Source organism: Toxorhynchites rutilus, chromosome 2, assembly GCF_029784135.1.
Source record: "Toxorhynchites rutilus septentrionalis strain SRP chromosome 2, ASM2978413v1, whole genome shotgun sequence".
NCBI lineage: Eukaryota > Metazoa > Arthropoda > Insecta > Diptera > Culicidae > Toxorhynchites > Toxorhynchites rutilus.
Window position 1 is genome coordinate 146,598,658 of NC_073745.1, and position 15,761 is coordinate 146,614,418.

At 42.4% G+C, this 15,761-nt stretch overlaps 1 protein-coding gene across 1 annotated transcript; it reads right to left on the reverse strand.

The window, feature by feature from the left end:
- Positions 1–11,154: 11,154 nt before the first annotated feature.
- Positions 11,155–15,597, reverse strand: LOC129766215 (uncharacterized). The gene is made up of 3 exons (XM_055766727.1): positions 15,494–15,597; positions 14,435–15,447; positions 11,155–14,375 (listed from the first exon to the last, which is right to left on the reverse strand). Exons 1-3 carry the CDS (start codon positions 15,595–15,597, stop codon positions 11,155–11,157), a joined length of 4,338 nt encoding a protein of 1,445 aa, XP_055622702.1.
- Between the last annotated feature and the right edge of the window lie 164 nt (positions 15,598–15,761).

A 15,761-nucleotide genomic window follows, 5' to 3' on the forward strand; every position in this document is an offset into this window, starting at 1 on the left:
GACGATCAACTGAAATCTTACGACACTCATCGAGGGATTTTTAATTCTCTATTGCACAGACCGCAGTGAGTGGCTGACTCAGTCTCGTGTCGATTTTATTATGCTGTCGTCTCCCGCCCGATAAACAGCAGACGGGAAATGGATGCAATTGATTAATTTTATTACCAGCAGATTTGGGCGAATCTCATCCCGCCCAAAATCGTTTTTAGATTCCAATAATTCTGAACATTCACATTTCTCTCCAAATAATTTTTCCAACAGTAATTCAATTAGTGACTTCACGAAACACCTTTCGAATTCGATTTTCTCTTTCATTTCTATACCGGGGTGTAAAATAAAAGTTTCGAAAATGAAAGCGTTACGCCGGAAACCGAGATTTTGAGCGTTAATAGCTCCTAAACAACTGAACGAAATGGTATGATAAACACTTCATTCGAAAGATAAAAAGTCTACGCGTTCTATACTTGTTACTTTCTGATCCAAAAACTTGTTTCAATAGTCTTAAAATTGCTTTCAAAACAGGCTATTGAAATCACCAATCGGTATATAAGCGAGCGCCGCTCGGAAATCCACTCAGTTCAAATTGAACAGCGATTGGAGCATGTTGTCGCTGTTGTAGTGAAGCTCTTCGTTTATCATGAAAGCGCGGATGAACGGTGTCACCAAGAGCCTGTTTGTGCACCTTAGGCCAGAAGGGAATCCATCAGGAGAAGAGTGATGCCACAAATGGTTCCCCGGGAAGATCTCGAAGCAGCCGCTACACACACACACGCGGAATTCTTCCCGTTTGGATGCCATTCAGCATCGATAAAGATCCGGAAAATAATCTGCCAGTTCTGGGAATTTAAAAATACATTCATGTGAAAGAGTTTATTTGAATGATTTCTATCCATGTAACACTGTGACCAAATATTTTTCAATCAAGTGCTATTAACAGGTGGTTATCGAATTAGCATTAACCACTGGTGGGCTTCCAGTACGAGGAAAATGTGGAAATATCTAATCGTTACTGAAAATAATCTGCCAGTTCCTCTGGGAATTTAAAAATACATTCATGTGAAAGAGTTTATTTGAATGTTTTCTATCCATGTAACACTGTGACCAAATACATTTGGTTTTGTGATTTTTCAATCAATCGCAATTAACAGGATAGCTTCTGAAGATTATTCTTCCCCATCAGTAGGATATTTCCGTATCCAACATTGGATACATAAAATCTTGTGCCTCCAACGTAACGCTCTCGTTTTCGAAGTCCCCCAAATATTCATTCATTCAGAATGAATTCAGATTCAACTTCGAACAAATGATCTCTAAATCAACGATAGTCCTACGTCACCCTTGCGGTTATACCATAGATATAACCCACTTCCTGTTTTTTTATATCCCTTCAAACTTGTTGCATCTCTCAAGTGTACATACTGCTTTGACCGCAGATTTGCATGGTAGAATCTGGTTAATTTCAGGTATTCAGTCTTCATATTGTCGAATGAATACTGTTGGAACAATAGGTATCGCAGCAAATGATTATCAACATCCTACCTTATCATCAAACGGTATGCGAATAATTTCAGTGAACTGACGGCATTGGAATATATGCTTTGTGAGGACCACACAATTATTATCAGAGCGAATAAACGTCCGACTGGAAGTCATGAACATTAATTCAATGTGCCCAAGATAAATTTATCCTTTGAAGGTCATTAACCTTTCTAAAGATGATCAGATGGAATATATTCCAATGTCGTCTGGAACAACCTGTCCAACACCTTATGATCGTAATATTGTTTTTGCTATTATTCTGATGTTTCATAACACGGCACTCTATTGATTATTCGCCGAAAATGAATAAAAAATATCCTTGAAGTTAGCCTACGGTTTTAGTAGCAGTGCAATATGGTGAGCCAGTCTCAGGATAAGAAAACATTTAAAAATAAAGCTTTTTTTTTGAATGAATCAATAGTAAAACAGAACGTCAAAAAATTTCTCAGCTTTGTGATAGCAGATAATCATTATCCATTTGAGTTGTATGAGTATTCCATTCCCCCACAAACTGTGGATAGTCTATCTGCATACAAATTATGTAGAGTGCCACAATCCAAAAAAATTATGAGCAAATATTTACGTGCTTAAACAAAAAAACACATGTTGACATATTTGCGCTAATTTATGTTTTTTTATTAATTCAAGGTAATCAAGGTCTTTTCTAGACACCAGTTTACTCGGCCCCGAAAAAAGTGGTCTGTATTTGGGCAGGCGGAAAAATATATCTCGCAAGACCACGTGTTCGATGTCGTAAAAGCCTTGGCCAATAACGCATTTACATTAACTCATAAAATTAGTGATTTGAGAGGGATTATTGTTTGTAGTCTCTTGATTAATTTAAACACCATCTGAGAAATCCTCTGTGAAACATGAAACATTAAAGTCGTCCTATCTGCTGTAGCGCTTTTTTTTATTTTACCCAGTTTCATCGAAGTAAACGCGCTCGGAAAGGAAAATTGAACGCCCGGATGAGAGAGCGAGAATCGTACGTCATAGAGACACTCATTCCCATGGAGCAAATTCTTGTTAGGAGTTGAAAGCAAAACGAGGAAGGAGAGTAACTCAATTATTCGAACTAGTTTCAGTCTAGCAATGCTTTGGTCAACTCAGAGTTACCAAGAGAAAATCATTTGGTTATGATGGGTGAGGATTAATAGTTAGTCGCAGTTTGCACAGATTACGATCTGTGCAGTTTGCGATTAATCGTAAATCACATCATGCTCCCTTGTTTTCCATCCTTGCTCGTCGATCAGCTTAGCTTTCACGAGCTCCATGTTGAGATCCTCGTCCGATCTGCTCTCCAGTGCCGTCGTGAGAGCATCAAACACTTTCGGGAGACTCCGAAGTACCATAGCTACCTCTAACCTGGAGTACAATTCTTCCATATTGTAAATAAACTCCTCCATGTTGTCGCCTTTGCTAAAGTTCGTGCTGCATATCTTTTTCAGTAGAGACATTTTTCCCGTTAGGCGAGGCGCAAATTGAGACGCATATAGCGCGAGTAACTTGGCGCGATACAGCGCCTGTTTTTGTGGCTAATGAAAACAGATAGAACGGCGCAAATTGGCCAGATGAAGCGAGATGGTGGAGCGCTCGTGAGACACGACTCGCGCGACGCTGTGGCTGAACTACAGTTTCTCGTGCTGGTCATGCCGGTTGTGGTAGTTGTGTTGGTGAACAATCATATAGCGCCGTGGGTTTGACACTGTATGGCTGTACTGGGTACTGTACTGGGTCGGGTGATTGTGTTAGTAAATAAATATATCGCGCAACTCTGTGTTAATCAGTCATTGTATGCGAGTGGCATGTTATTTACACCAAACTGCGACTCAATATGCGCTCCACCACGCTACGTTTGTGGCACGTATGAGTCGTGTTGGTAGTCTCACGTTCGCTTACGAGCGCTATACGCTTCTCAATTTGCGCCTAGCCTTAGTGTTGCCTTTTGATGATAACTCTGCAACGCTTCCCATGTGGCTTTTGCAGTACCCTTCGCCATAATCAGATTGTATTGGCTGTCCTCTACCAACAAAGCAATTGTCTTGATTAAATGTTTTGCTACTTTTTTTTTGAAAATAATATATGAGATAATATAATATATATAATATAATATAATAATATGTGAGATAGAGGATAGATAGAGTGAACCATTAAAGTTAAAATAACAAAACTAGTACCCAGGATGTGTTGTTTCTGTGCTGCTTTTTGAAACTGGTCTTCTTATGGCGGCTCGACAGCAAAGCAATATATATAAAATATATTCATTTTCAAACAACTCGATGGCTCGATGTGTGGTGCTCGAGTCCAACTCGAATTATAAAAACATATCCCACAAATTATCATTTCATCGGTTCCCGAGGTATGTGACCATCCGGAACGAAAATGGCTTCGATCCTTCGGACAGACACGAAGTCTGTTTTAAAAAGTTAAAATTTTAATGAAAATTTTCACATCATGTTATATAATTACTTGAAACACGTATTCCTGACTCTTATTTAACCATTTGCCTATACTCCCCATGATTGCATAGGTGACGTAACCACCAACACCACTCAGTGATGTAACATGCTTTTTTCTTGTTTTTAGCTGTATAATCGAGGGTAGAAACAATTTATATTGATTAATCTGTCTCTATTCAATAAATATTAACAGTCAAAAGTGACCCGGAGGGGTTATATGATTTTTGTCATTTTAATTCAATAGGAAAACACAGTTGGCGCTTACGTCAACCATGCTTATTTGGGCAGTATACATTTTCGATATTTTTACTGAAACTATTCATTATAATATAAAGTTGTCTTTAAACCCAAATTTCTTATAAGATTCTTCTACTAACTGTGAAGAAAAGGGGTTTTCATTTAAATAGAATACTAATTTGATATAGAGAAGTTAAATTTCATTCATAATTTTGATTTCAAAAATATTAGGCTGTCAAAAAAGTCCTGCGGTATTTCCGCGAGGTGTCGTTGTAAGCGCGTAGTTCTAGTTGTATTCATTGTATCGAGTCATACTGTAGCTTGTTGGAAAGGTATTGGAAAGGAAAGGCTATAATATAGTCTTTGACAGTGTTTTGTTTGGTTAAGTCGTTCGTGAGTTATAGTGTCGCAAATATGGAGCAAAATAAAGAGAAAATCCGACATATTTTACAGTACTACTATGACAAAGGCAAAAATGCATCTCAAGCTGCCAATAAAATTTGTGCAGTTTCTGGACCCGATACAGTTTCCATTTCCACCGCACAACGATGGTTTCAACTTGGAATCACAAAGAAGCTCGATGTATGGGCTGTGTGTTTGGTGGGATTGTCAAGGAATAATCTATTATGAGCTGCTTCCCTATGGCCAAACGCTCAATTCGGACCTGTACTGCCAACAACTGGACCGCTTGAAGGTAGCACTCATGAAGAAGAGGCCATCTTTGATAAACAGAGGCCGCCTTGTCTTCCATCAGGACAACGCCAGGCCACACACTTCTTTGGTGACGCGCCAGAAGCTCCGGGAGCTCGGATGGGAGGTTCTTTTGCATCCGTCGTATAGTCCGGACCTTGCACCAAGTGACTACCACCTGTTTTTGTCCATGGCGAACGAGCTAGGTAGTCAGAAGTTAGCCACAAAAGAGGCCTGTGAAAATTGGCTATCCGAGTTTTTTGCGAGCTTCTATAACAGGGGTATTATGAAGTTGGCATCTCGTTGGGAACAAGTCATCGAACAAAACGGCGCATATTTGACATAAAACAGATGATTGTAACTAATTTTATGAACAAATGAAAATTAAAAAAAAAAATATCGCAGGACTTTTTTGACAGCCTAATATGTTCATTCCGCCTGAAAACCAATTACACTGGACTCGCTTTTTACACGGGGGATACGTGCCGCGTAAACAAAAACCGCGTAAAAGAAAACCGCGTAAAAGAAAACCGCGTGAATTCTAAAATCCGCGTAAAACAAAACCGCGCAAATTCCAAAATCCGTTAAAAATAAACCGGGTAATTTTCAAAATCCGTGTAAAAATCTAACAAACAGTGAATTATTAATTTAAAATGTAACCCATATTCTAACAACTGATTACTTGATTTTTTTTGCATGCTACAATCCTGCTATCTCCCAGCAAACATTAAACCCAGCAAACATTAAATCGTATAACTTTGCACATGATAAGTCACATATAATTTCGTATCAAATTATAATCGCATAAAATATCAATCAAAATATCGATCATATATATCTAAAATCGCAAAAAATGCAAAAACACGATTTTCCATGTCATCGATGGATTGAGTGGTAACGTTGTCGTATCAAATCGCATATCAGTCCAAAAAGCATCGCATATCGTTATATACGGCTTTATATGCGTACAAAATATGGCATATACGTATATCGCCTCCACTTTTGTGTGTATATGCTAGTTATCTGCATCATTTATCATACAAATGTGTCTTGGTTGTATGTATATCGCCTCCAATTATAGCTATTCATACGACTTAATGTTTGCTGGGAATCTTATAATTTTACACGTACTAAGGGTGCTCATACACTGTTTGACCGAAGCCAAATATTTGACTCTTTTTGACAGATAAAATTTGGTCAACGTGTACTGATCAAATATATTCTACACAAAACACGACAAGCAAATATTCAATTATTGGATGCCTAAAATATTTTGTCAGTCTGTTCTTCGAACCTGTCGGTACATGGTTAGGTTTCCTTGAATATTTCAGTTAATTTTTTCCATGTTCGGTGTTTGATATTGTTTACTACTGTTTAAAATTGAAGAGTGGCAAACAAAATAGTGTTTGTACAAATATCAAATCAAACCTTATCTGTCAAAAAATATCAAATATTTGACCTCCGGGCAAACAATGTACGGCCACCTAAAGTCTTACAAGAAATCAGAATAAATCATAATCGCATATAATATCAATCAAAGTATGTATCGTGTAAAGTCGTATTAAAGGGTGTGTCACATCAAATTGCATCACGGAAAAAACGCTGTAGAAATTCGCCCAGTAGACCGATCCTTTTGAAAATTTTAGACAGTAAAATAAAAACTATTAAACAACTTTTGGCATTTTCTTTTTATTCATACTTCGAGCCCAAGCCCGTATGCTTGCACCTTCCTCTTTACCCCGTCCATAAGGTTCTGTACAACGTCAGGTTGTCGTTTTTTTTGAACCGAAATCCATTTTCTCTTGAAGTCCTCCGATTTGACAACTTTTGGGTTCTTCCGGAGGGCCTGCTTCATAATCGCCCAATATTTCTCTATTGGGCGAAGCTCCGGCGCGTTGGGCGGGTTCATTTCCTTTGGCACGAAGGTGACCCCGTTGGCTCCGTACCACTCCAACACGTCCTTTGAATAGTGGCACGAAGCGAGATCCGGCCAGAAGATGGTCGGGCCCTCGTGCTGCTTCAATAGTGGTAGTAAGCGCTTCTGTAGGCACTCCTTAAGGTAAACCTGCCCGTTTAGCGTGCCGGTCATCACGAAGGGGGTGCTCTGCTTTCCGCAAGAGCAGATCGCTTGCCACACCATGTACTTTTTGGCAAACTTGGATAGTTTCTGCTTGCGAATCTCCTCCGGAACGCTGAATTTGTCCTCTGCGGAGAAGAACAACAGGCCCGGCAGCTGACGAAAGTCCGCTTTGACGTAGGTTTCGTCGTCCATTACCAGGCAATGCGGCTTCGTCAGCATTTCGGTGTACAGCTTCCGGGCTCGCGTCTTCCCCACCATGTTTTGCCTTTCGTCGCGGTTAGGAGCCTTCTGAACCTTGTATGTACGCAGGCCCTCCCGCTGCTTGGTCCGCTGGACGAATGAACTTGACAAATTCAGCTTATTGGCGACATCCCGGACCGAACTTCTCGGATCACGTCTAAACTGCTTAACTACGCGCTTGTGATCTTTTTCACTGACGGAGCATCCATTTTTGCCGTTCTTCACCTTCCGGTCGATGGTTAGGTTTTCGAAATATCGTTTTAGTACTCTGCTGACCGTGGATTGGACGATTCCCAGCATCTTACCGATGTCCCGATGTGACAACTCTGGATTCTCGAAATGAGTGCACAGGATTAATTCACGACGCTCTTTTTCGTTCGACGACATTTTTTCCAAATTTACGAAAAATTGACAGTGAAGCATGGCCAACGTGATCTATACACGCTTATCTGATTATAAGCGAAAGCTGAAGATATAATTCCTAAAAATTAAATTTCTACAGCGTTTTTTCCGTGATGCAATTTGATGTGACACACCCTTTAGGTGCGTTGACAATTCATGAATATATTCATATTAGATCGCAATTCAATTTCAACATACCCAGCAAACATTAAATCGCATAACAAGCGTATGTATAACATCATATGCCCTAAAATTTGGTTGGCATATAATGCGCCTAACTGGCATATGCATGCAAAAGTGGAGGCCATATACATACATGGCATATGCCTACCGAATTTGTTTGGATGAATATGCAACTTTGATCGGCTATAATAGCGATTATGTTGAAATTGAATTGCGATCTAATATGAATACATTCATGAATTGTCAAAGCACCAAATACGACTTTTGCCATACTCATATATGATTTATTACAGACATAGAAAAAAAACAAATGGCGCAAAATATTTTCGTGAAATGTTTATTATAGCCTCACGAATCGCCATTTTTAAATATGAGTATTTATGTTTGTAGAAATAATAATAACTGCATCAGCGTAATATACGCATATGATGCGGATTAAATATATATTTTTTACGACAACCGCTTGTTATAAGATTTAATGTTTGCTGGGTACCCACCCAGCAAACATTAAATCTTATAACAAGCGTATATATAACATCATATGCCCTAAAATTTGGTTGGCATATAATGCGCCTAACTGGCATATGTATGCAAAAGTGGAGGCCATATACATACATGGCAATTGCTTACCGAATTTGTTTGGATGAATATGCAACTTTGACCGGCTATAATAGCGATTATGTTGTATTGAATTGCGATCTAATGTGAATATATTCATGAATTGTCAAAGCACCTAATACGACTTTTGCCATACTCATATTCGATTTATTACAGACATAGAAAAAAAAACAAATGGCGCAAAATATGTTCGTGAAATGTTTATTATAGCCTCACGAATCGCCATTTATATATATGAGTATTTATGTTTGTAGAAATAATAATTGTTTGATTGACTTGTGTTGGGCGTGGAATATGAATGTTTGAAATGACACAGATTGATTTTTAGTGAAAACTGCTCCGATATGGGTTCGAACTCCAGTCGTCTGGATTATCATCCACCAGCTATGTCGTGCGGCTATCTGAAATTTAATTCAACAGCGCTTGAAACTTTCGAGTGCATCAGCATTTCATTGACATTTCGATATGATGTAATATGTTCTTTATTAAGATCTAATATGATTTACTGTTTCATGATTTTCTTCAGCATGCAACACGATTTACTACAGTGCTGAATCGATTTAAATTATAAGCTTATACGACACACAAACTGCATCAGCGTAATATACGCATATGATGCGGATTAAATATATTTTACGACAATGTACATCATAAAACTGATGTTTATTATACCGAATTGCGACTTAATTTGATAATGGTATATAAAATCGAGTTTTTGCATTTTATGCGGTTTCAAATATACACGACACATACTTTGATTGATATTATATGCGATTATGATTTATTCGGATTTCTTGTAAGACTTGGCACGTGCAAAATTATACGATTTAATGTTTGCTAGGCAGCAAAATTTAAAAAAAATATATTTAATCCGCATCATATGCGTATATTACGCTGATGCAGTTTGTGTGTCGTATAAGCGTATAATTTAAATTGATTCAGTACTGTAGTAAATCGTGTTGCATGCTGAAGAAAATCATGAAACAGTAAATCATATCAAATACTAATAAAGCACATATTACATCATATTGAAATGTCATTGAAATGCTGATGCACTCGAAAGTTTTAACCGCTGTTGAATTAAATTTCAGATAGCCGCACGAGGTAGCTGGTGGATGATAATCCAGACGAATGGAGTTCGAACCCACATCGGAGCAGTTTTCACCAAACATTTATCTGTGGCATGTTAAACATTCATATTCCACTCCCAGCACGAGTCAATCAAACAATTATTATTTCTACGAACATAAATACTCATATATAAAAATGGCGGTTCGTGAGGTTGTAATAAACATTTCACGAAAATATTTTGCGCCATTTGTTTTTTTCTATGTCTGTAATAAATCGTATATAGGTATGGCAAAAGTCGTATTTGGTGCTTTGACAATTCATGAATATATTCATATTAGATCGCAATTCAATTCCAAAATAATCGCTATTATAGCCGGTCAAGGTTGCATATTCATCCAAACAAATTCGGTAAGCATTTGCCATGTATGTATATGGCCTCCACTTTTGCATGCATATGCCAGTTAGGCGCATTATATGCCAACCAAAATTTAGGGCATATGATGTTATATATACGCTTGTTATGCGATTTAATGTTCGCTGGTCTGTATCTTCTTTTATTCTTCAGCTACTAATCAGTGATACAATACTAAATTATTTCGCGAAAAGTAACATAAATTAACATATTGAATTTTACGAGGTTGATGCGTGCCGCGTAAGAAAAACGTAAATTTCTAAATCCGCGTAAAAAAAACCGCGTAAATTCCAAAATCCGCGTAAAAAAACCGCGTAAATTCCAAAAACCGCGTATAAAAAAACCCGCGTAAAAAGTGACTTCAGTGTATTATCTTCGGCGCCCCTGAACTAGTAAACGAAGCTCAATGATGTCATCGCGGATTTTGTCAATGAATGAATAAAACACGATTCAAAGAGATTGAAATGAACGAAAGACAGTGTAATTATATGTCGGTAGATCATCAAAGCAGCAGACAACCCTTGTCTGTTCGAGCGAAACGGTTCCGAAAAATCATTTACAGCCGGTAGCAGATTACAGCAGGTAGATATATTTCGCTTATTTCCCTTTCTCACTTTCTTTCAGGTCCAATGTTCTTATTATTTCCGGTAAGTATTCGCACTAATTTAACTTCGCTTTATTTAGTCTAACTTAACACTTAACAATTTAATATAACTTCTATATTAGTCGCACAAATTAATTTTCCCATTGAGGTTAACTTGTTCACGAGGTGTTGACAGCAGGTGTCTTCGGCTGGAAAGAGGTTGACAGCAGGCGTCGTTGAGTAAAAAAAAGAGAGAGAGCTTAGCACGACGTCCTCCTTTTATACCCGTCGTGACGTCATTCGTTCGATATGCGGAAATGATTAAACGTCAACCAAACGCGAGACAAACGCATAATAATAACAAACGCATGTCTGACGAACGAGGGGTTTTTCGTTGTTGTAGTTCCTCCATCCACAGATAGTTGGCGCTCCTTCGTGTTGTCACGAACATACTGGCCCCTTCAGAATCGTCCATTCTGACAGTTAAACGATGAACGAACATTGCTGATGATGGCTCCTTCGATGATGATGAGAGCGGCTGTGACTCGATAGACGTCAGGCGATGTTGTTTTGATTGCGAGCGATGACGATGACCAGTAACTCGGCAACATGAAAATAAGACCCCGGTAGAGGGTTTTTACAAATAAATATAATTGGACAGGTATTGAACGATGACCACACGGATGATGTTGTCGGCGCCTGGATGTACTTCGATGATTCTTGCTGTTGGCCATACCATCGGAGGACAATTTTCATCCTTTAGAAGAACGAGCTGATCCTTGCTGATTGTGACTGGAGGACGGCACCACTTTGTTCTCGCTTGAAGTGTCGACAAATATTCGGAGTGCCACGTTTTCCAGATGTTCTGCAGTAGTTTCTGGGTTTGCTGCCACTGCGTCAAGCGGTTTAGAGGAATTTCAGATACATCCGAATCTGGCACGGCCTTTAGAGCGGACCCAACAAGGAAGTGGCCCGGTGTTAGCGGTTCCATGTCGGACGGATCGTCGCTGATGGGAACGATGGGACGAGAGTTAAGGCAGCATTCAATTTGCGCGAGTAGCGTAAGCATCTCGTCAAAAGCCAAGCGATGAGTTCCCAGAGCGCGAGTGAAGTGTTTTTGTGCGGATCGAATAGCGGCCTCCCACAGGCCACCGAAATGCGATGCTTTAGGCGGATTGAAATGCCAAACAATTCCGTTGCTGGCACACTCCTGGGCGACTGCTTGACGGTGTTGCTGGTTTCGCACAAGTCGTTGTATTTCGTTGTCCGCTCCGAGGATGTTACGGCCGTTGTCGCTGTAAATCTCCGCGCACAGACCTCGACGAGAAACGAAGCGACGTAGAGCCTGAATAAATTTTGCTGTGCTGAGGTCGGTGACGAGCTCTATGTGCACAGCGCGTGTGGAAAAGCACACAAATACAGCGATGTACGCTTTGCTTGGGGCTGCTCGACGGTAGGGTGGTTGAAGCGTTATTGGACCCCAGTAGTCCACTCCCGTAGTGGAGAAAGGTCGGTTGGCGGTTACTCGTGCGGCTGGTAGTTCGCCCATGAATTGTTCCACAAGCTTCGGGCGGGCTTTGAAACAGATGATGCACTGGTGGACGACTACTTTTGCTAGACTTCTGGCCCCTGTGATCCAGTACCGCAGGCGTAAAATTGTAAGCAGAAGTTGTGGAGCAGCGTGCAGTTGTTTCAAGTGTAAACTGCGAACCAGAAGAGCCGAGAGAGGATGCGAGCCAGGTAGCAAAATCTGATGCTTATTGTCGTAAGGCTGTGAGGCGTGAGCGAGACGCCCACCAATCCTGATTAGCCGTTGCGGAGACATGAATGGAGCGAACCACCGAAGACGAGACTTAGGTCTAACGGGTTGTGACTGCTGAAGCCTTTTCCACTCGTCGGGAAACTCTTGCTGCTGAACGAGTCTGATCAAAGCAGCTTCCGCGTTTCGTATTTCGTCCCTACTGAGGGGATTAATTTCCGAAGTTTGGTTGTTGGTGTTGATTGTCAGCTTGTAGTTGTGAACGCGATTCAGCAGAAAACGATGACAGTAGGCCACAACTCGTACCAAGCGTGTGTAGCTGGAGAATTTTTCCACGATTTCATCTATGAAGCTAGGTTCGGTGACCACACGCGAAGCGACTGCTGTGGTTTTTATTACTTCCTGTATCTCTTCCGAGTTGGAGACGTTGTTTGTGCGTCGAGCAGGCCAAGCTGCTTCATCGAGTCGCAGCCATCGTGGCCCATTCCACCAGATGTCGTTTTCGAGTAGACTCTCTGCAGAACAGCCGCGAGAGAGACAGTCAGCAGGATTGTCCAGTCCGGTTACGTGGTTCCAGTTGCAGTGTTCGGTTGCTAGTTGGATTTTGGACACACGATTCGCAACGAAGGTGGTCCACGTTGACGGTGTACTTTGGAGCCAGCAGAGCACGGTTGTTGAGTCCACCCAAAAGTAAGCTTCGGCGGGTAGTTGGAGGGATGACGTCACCTTTTGGTACAGTTGGGCGGAGAGAAGAGCTCCGCAGAGCTCTAGTCGAGGTATGGATTGTTGCTTGAGTGGAGCTACTTTTGATTTAGAGGTTAGTAGCGCCACTTTGATCGCGCCTGTAGAGTCGATAGACCTGACGTAACAGCAAGCGCCGTACGCTTGTTTGCTTGCATTGGAGAAAAAGTGGAGTTGAGTGAGCGTTGGGTTCGAGCATAAAATGTAGCGTTCGATTCGAAGCTCATTCAAGCGAGGAAGTTCGGAGAGGTACAATCCCCAGCGTGAGACGAACATCGACGGCAGTTGGTCGTCCCAGCCCCACGATTTGCCTTCGTCGGTCAGAAGCGTCCACAGTGTCTGCATAAAGACCTTGGCAAATGTTACCACTGGACCCACCAGGCCGAGTGGGTCAAACAAACGAGCGATTTGCGACAGAGCGATGCGTTTAGTGAGTGGAGTGGAATCGGTGAGAATCTGAATACGGTACAGTAGAAAATCGTTGGCTGGTTCCCAGTGCAATCCTAACGTTTTGATGCATTGGCCGTCGTCGAGTTCTACGGTGGGCTTCAGGGCAAGGTTGTCTTCAGCTACTCCTTCCAAAACAGCTTGTTCGTTGGAGGCCCACTTGCGGAGTTGGAATCCGCATCTCGACAGGAGCGCTTCAAGTTGTTCTCGGAGTTCGATGGTTTCCTCTACGCTGTTGGCTCCCGAGAACAGGTCGTCGACATAAAAGTCCTTTCGTAGAACCTCTGCTGCCTTGGGAAAGTTGTTTTGTTCGTCGTCTGCAATCTGCTGAAGAACTCTCGTCGCTAGAAAGGGAGCGCTCGCGGTGCCGTAGGTAACCGTTTGTAGTTCGAAGGTGTCTAGAGGTGCGTCCGGTGTAGAACGCCAGACGATGCGCTGTAACGGCGTGTCTCGTGGGTCCACCAGGATCTGGCGGAACATTTGCTTAATGTCAGCAATTAGCATTACCTTGTTTCGCCTCGAGCGCATGATAATGCTTCGGAGGTCCTCCTGCACGATCGGACCGACCAGGAGGGCGTCATTCAGAGATGGGCCGTTGGAAGTCTTAGCCGATGCGTCAAATACGACCCGAAGTTTCGTGGTCGTACTCTCTTCCCGAATGACTGCGTGGTGCGGGAGATGATAGCAGTTTTCAGGCGGTGTCTGGTAGTCCGTGACGCGTCGCATGTGTCCAAGTGACTGGTACTCGTTCATGAAGTCAGTGTATTGATCAGCGATATCGGGTTGGCGATTCAGACGACTCTCGAGCATCCGAAACCGACGAATAGCGTTGGAACGATTATCACCAAGCTGCTCGAGTACGTTGCTTTGTAGTGGTAGGCGAACGATGTACCTGCCGTCCAGGTTGCGAGCTACAGTTTAGCGAAAATGGTTCTCGCATGCTGTTTCTTCCACCGAATAGCACGATTGCCTTCCTCGATGGTCCAAAATCGCTCCATCTGATGCTGTAGTTCAGTGACCGTTGTGACGTTGGCTACGTTGGCGACGATCGGAGTGGTTGGGGTTCCGTTCGAGATTTTCCCGGACAACACCCAACCAAGTACGGAGTTGACGAGGAATGGCGACGAGTCTCCGAGTTGGATTCGACCATCCACCGTGAAGAGGTCAAAAAAGATTTCCGCGCCCAGAATCAAGTCGATCGGATGAGAGCGGTAGAAAGTCGGATCGGCCAACTGAATTCCAGGAGGGATCTTCCATGCAGAGGGATCTATGGATGACGATGGAAGATCAATTGTGACCTTCGGAAGTACCACTAATTCCACGGTGGCGGAGTATTCACTCGTTCTGGAACGTATGGTGGACACGATTTTGTAGCGCGCGTAGGTTGATGACTGCCCAATCCCCGAGATTGGCAGTGAGATCTTTTGACGTGGTGCCTTGATCGACTGCGAGAACGACTCCGTTACGAAACAGCATTCGCTCCCAGAATCCAGAAGAGCCCGAGCGAGATGAGCTGCCCCGTTGGCATCGACCAAGGTTACAATAGCAGTAGCGAGTAGGACGTTCTTGTGACGACTCTCAGATGGAGCGCAGTTAGGCGTATAATTGAGAGATGCGCTGATACAAGATTTCGGTGTTTGATGTTCAGCCGCTGGAGTGGGGACCGATCTCGCTTGTTCGGATTCTGTAGCCCTGGAGTGCACAGCGACTACGTTTTCCCCCGAGCAGAGTTGAGTGTGATGACGTCCTCTGCATCTTCGACAAGAGCTGGAAGATGGACAGTCCCGCACCTGATGACCCTTTCGAAGGCAGTTCCTGCAAAGCTGCAGGCGACGAACGTGTTTCTCCTTTCCCTCCAGATCCAGCTTCGAAAAGGCAGGGCAAAGGTAGACCGGATGATGATCGAGGCAGACGGCGCAGTTTCGACCGCTGTTGGTTGACTGCTGAGAAGCGTTGTTACTGACTACTGGCCGTTGAGTAGGCCTTTTCGGCGTAGCAGGGGGTGGAATTTTGTAATACTGTCACTCGCCTCTTGATGAAGGTGGTCAGTTCCTGGAACGACACGTTGTCCAGCGCAGACGAATGCTCCTCCCAGTCTCTCCTCGTGGTCGGGTCTAGTCGAATGCTAAGCATGCGGATCAGGATTATATCCCAATACTCCGTGCGTTCACCGAGCTGTTTCAGGATCTTCACGTTCGATTCAAATTTCTCGACCATCGAGTGCAATTCCGTCGCAGATTCCGAGTTTCAGTGCATCGCCAGCGAGTGAAGAGCGCAGGTAGTAGAACTTTTGTATG

Bases quoted from the DNA above. Each gene is read 5' to 3' on its own strand.
- LOC129766215 (XM_055766727.1), bottom strand. From the start codon at position 15,597: ATGCTTAGCATTCGACTAGACCCGACCACGAGGAGAGACTGGGAGGAG. The intron at 15,448-15,493 runs GCGAGTGACAGT...TACGCCGAAAAG, and splicing joins CTGACCACCTTCATCAAGAG to GCCTACTCAACGGCCAGTAG. The intron at 14,376-14,434 runs GCAATCGTGCTA...GCTAAACTGTAG, and splicing joins ATTTTGGACCATCGAGGAAG to CTCGCAACCTGGACGGCAGG.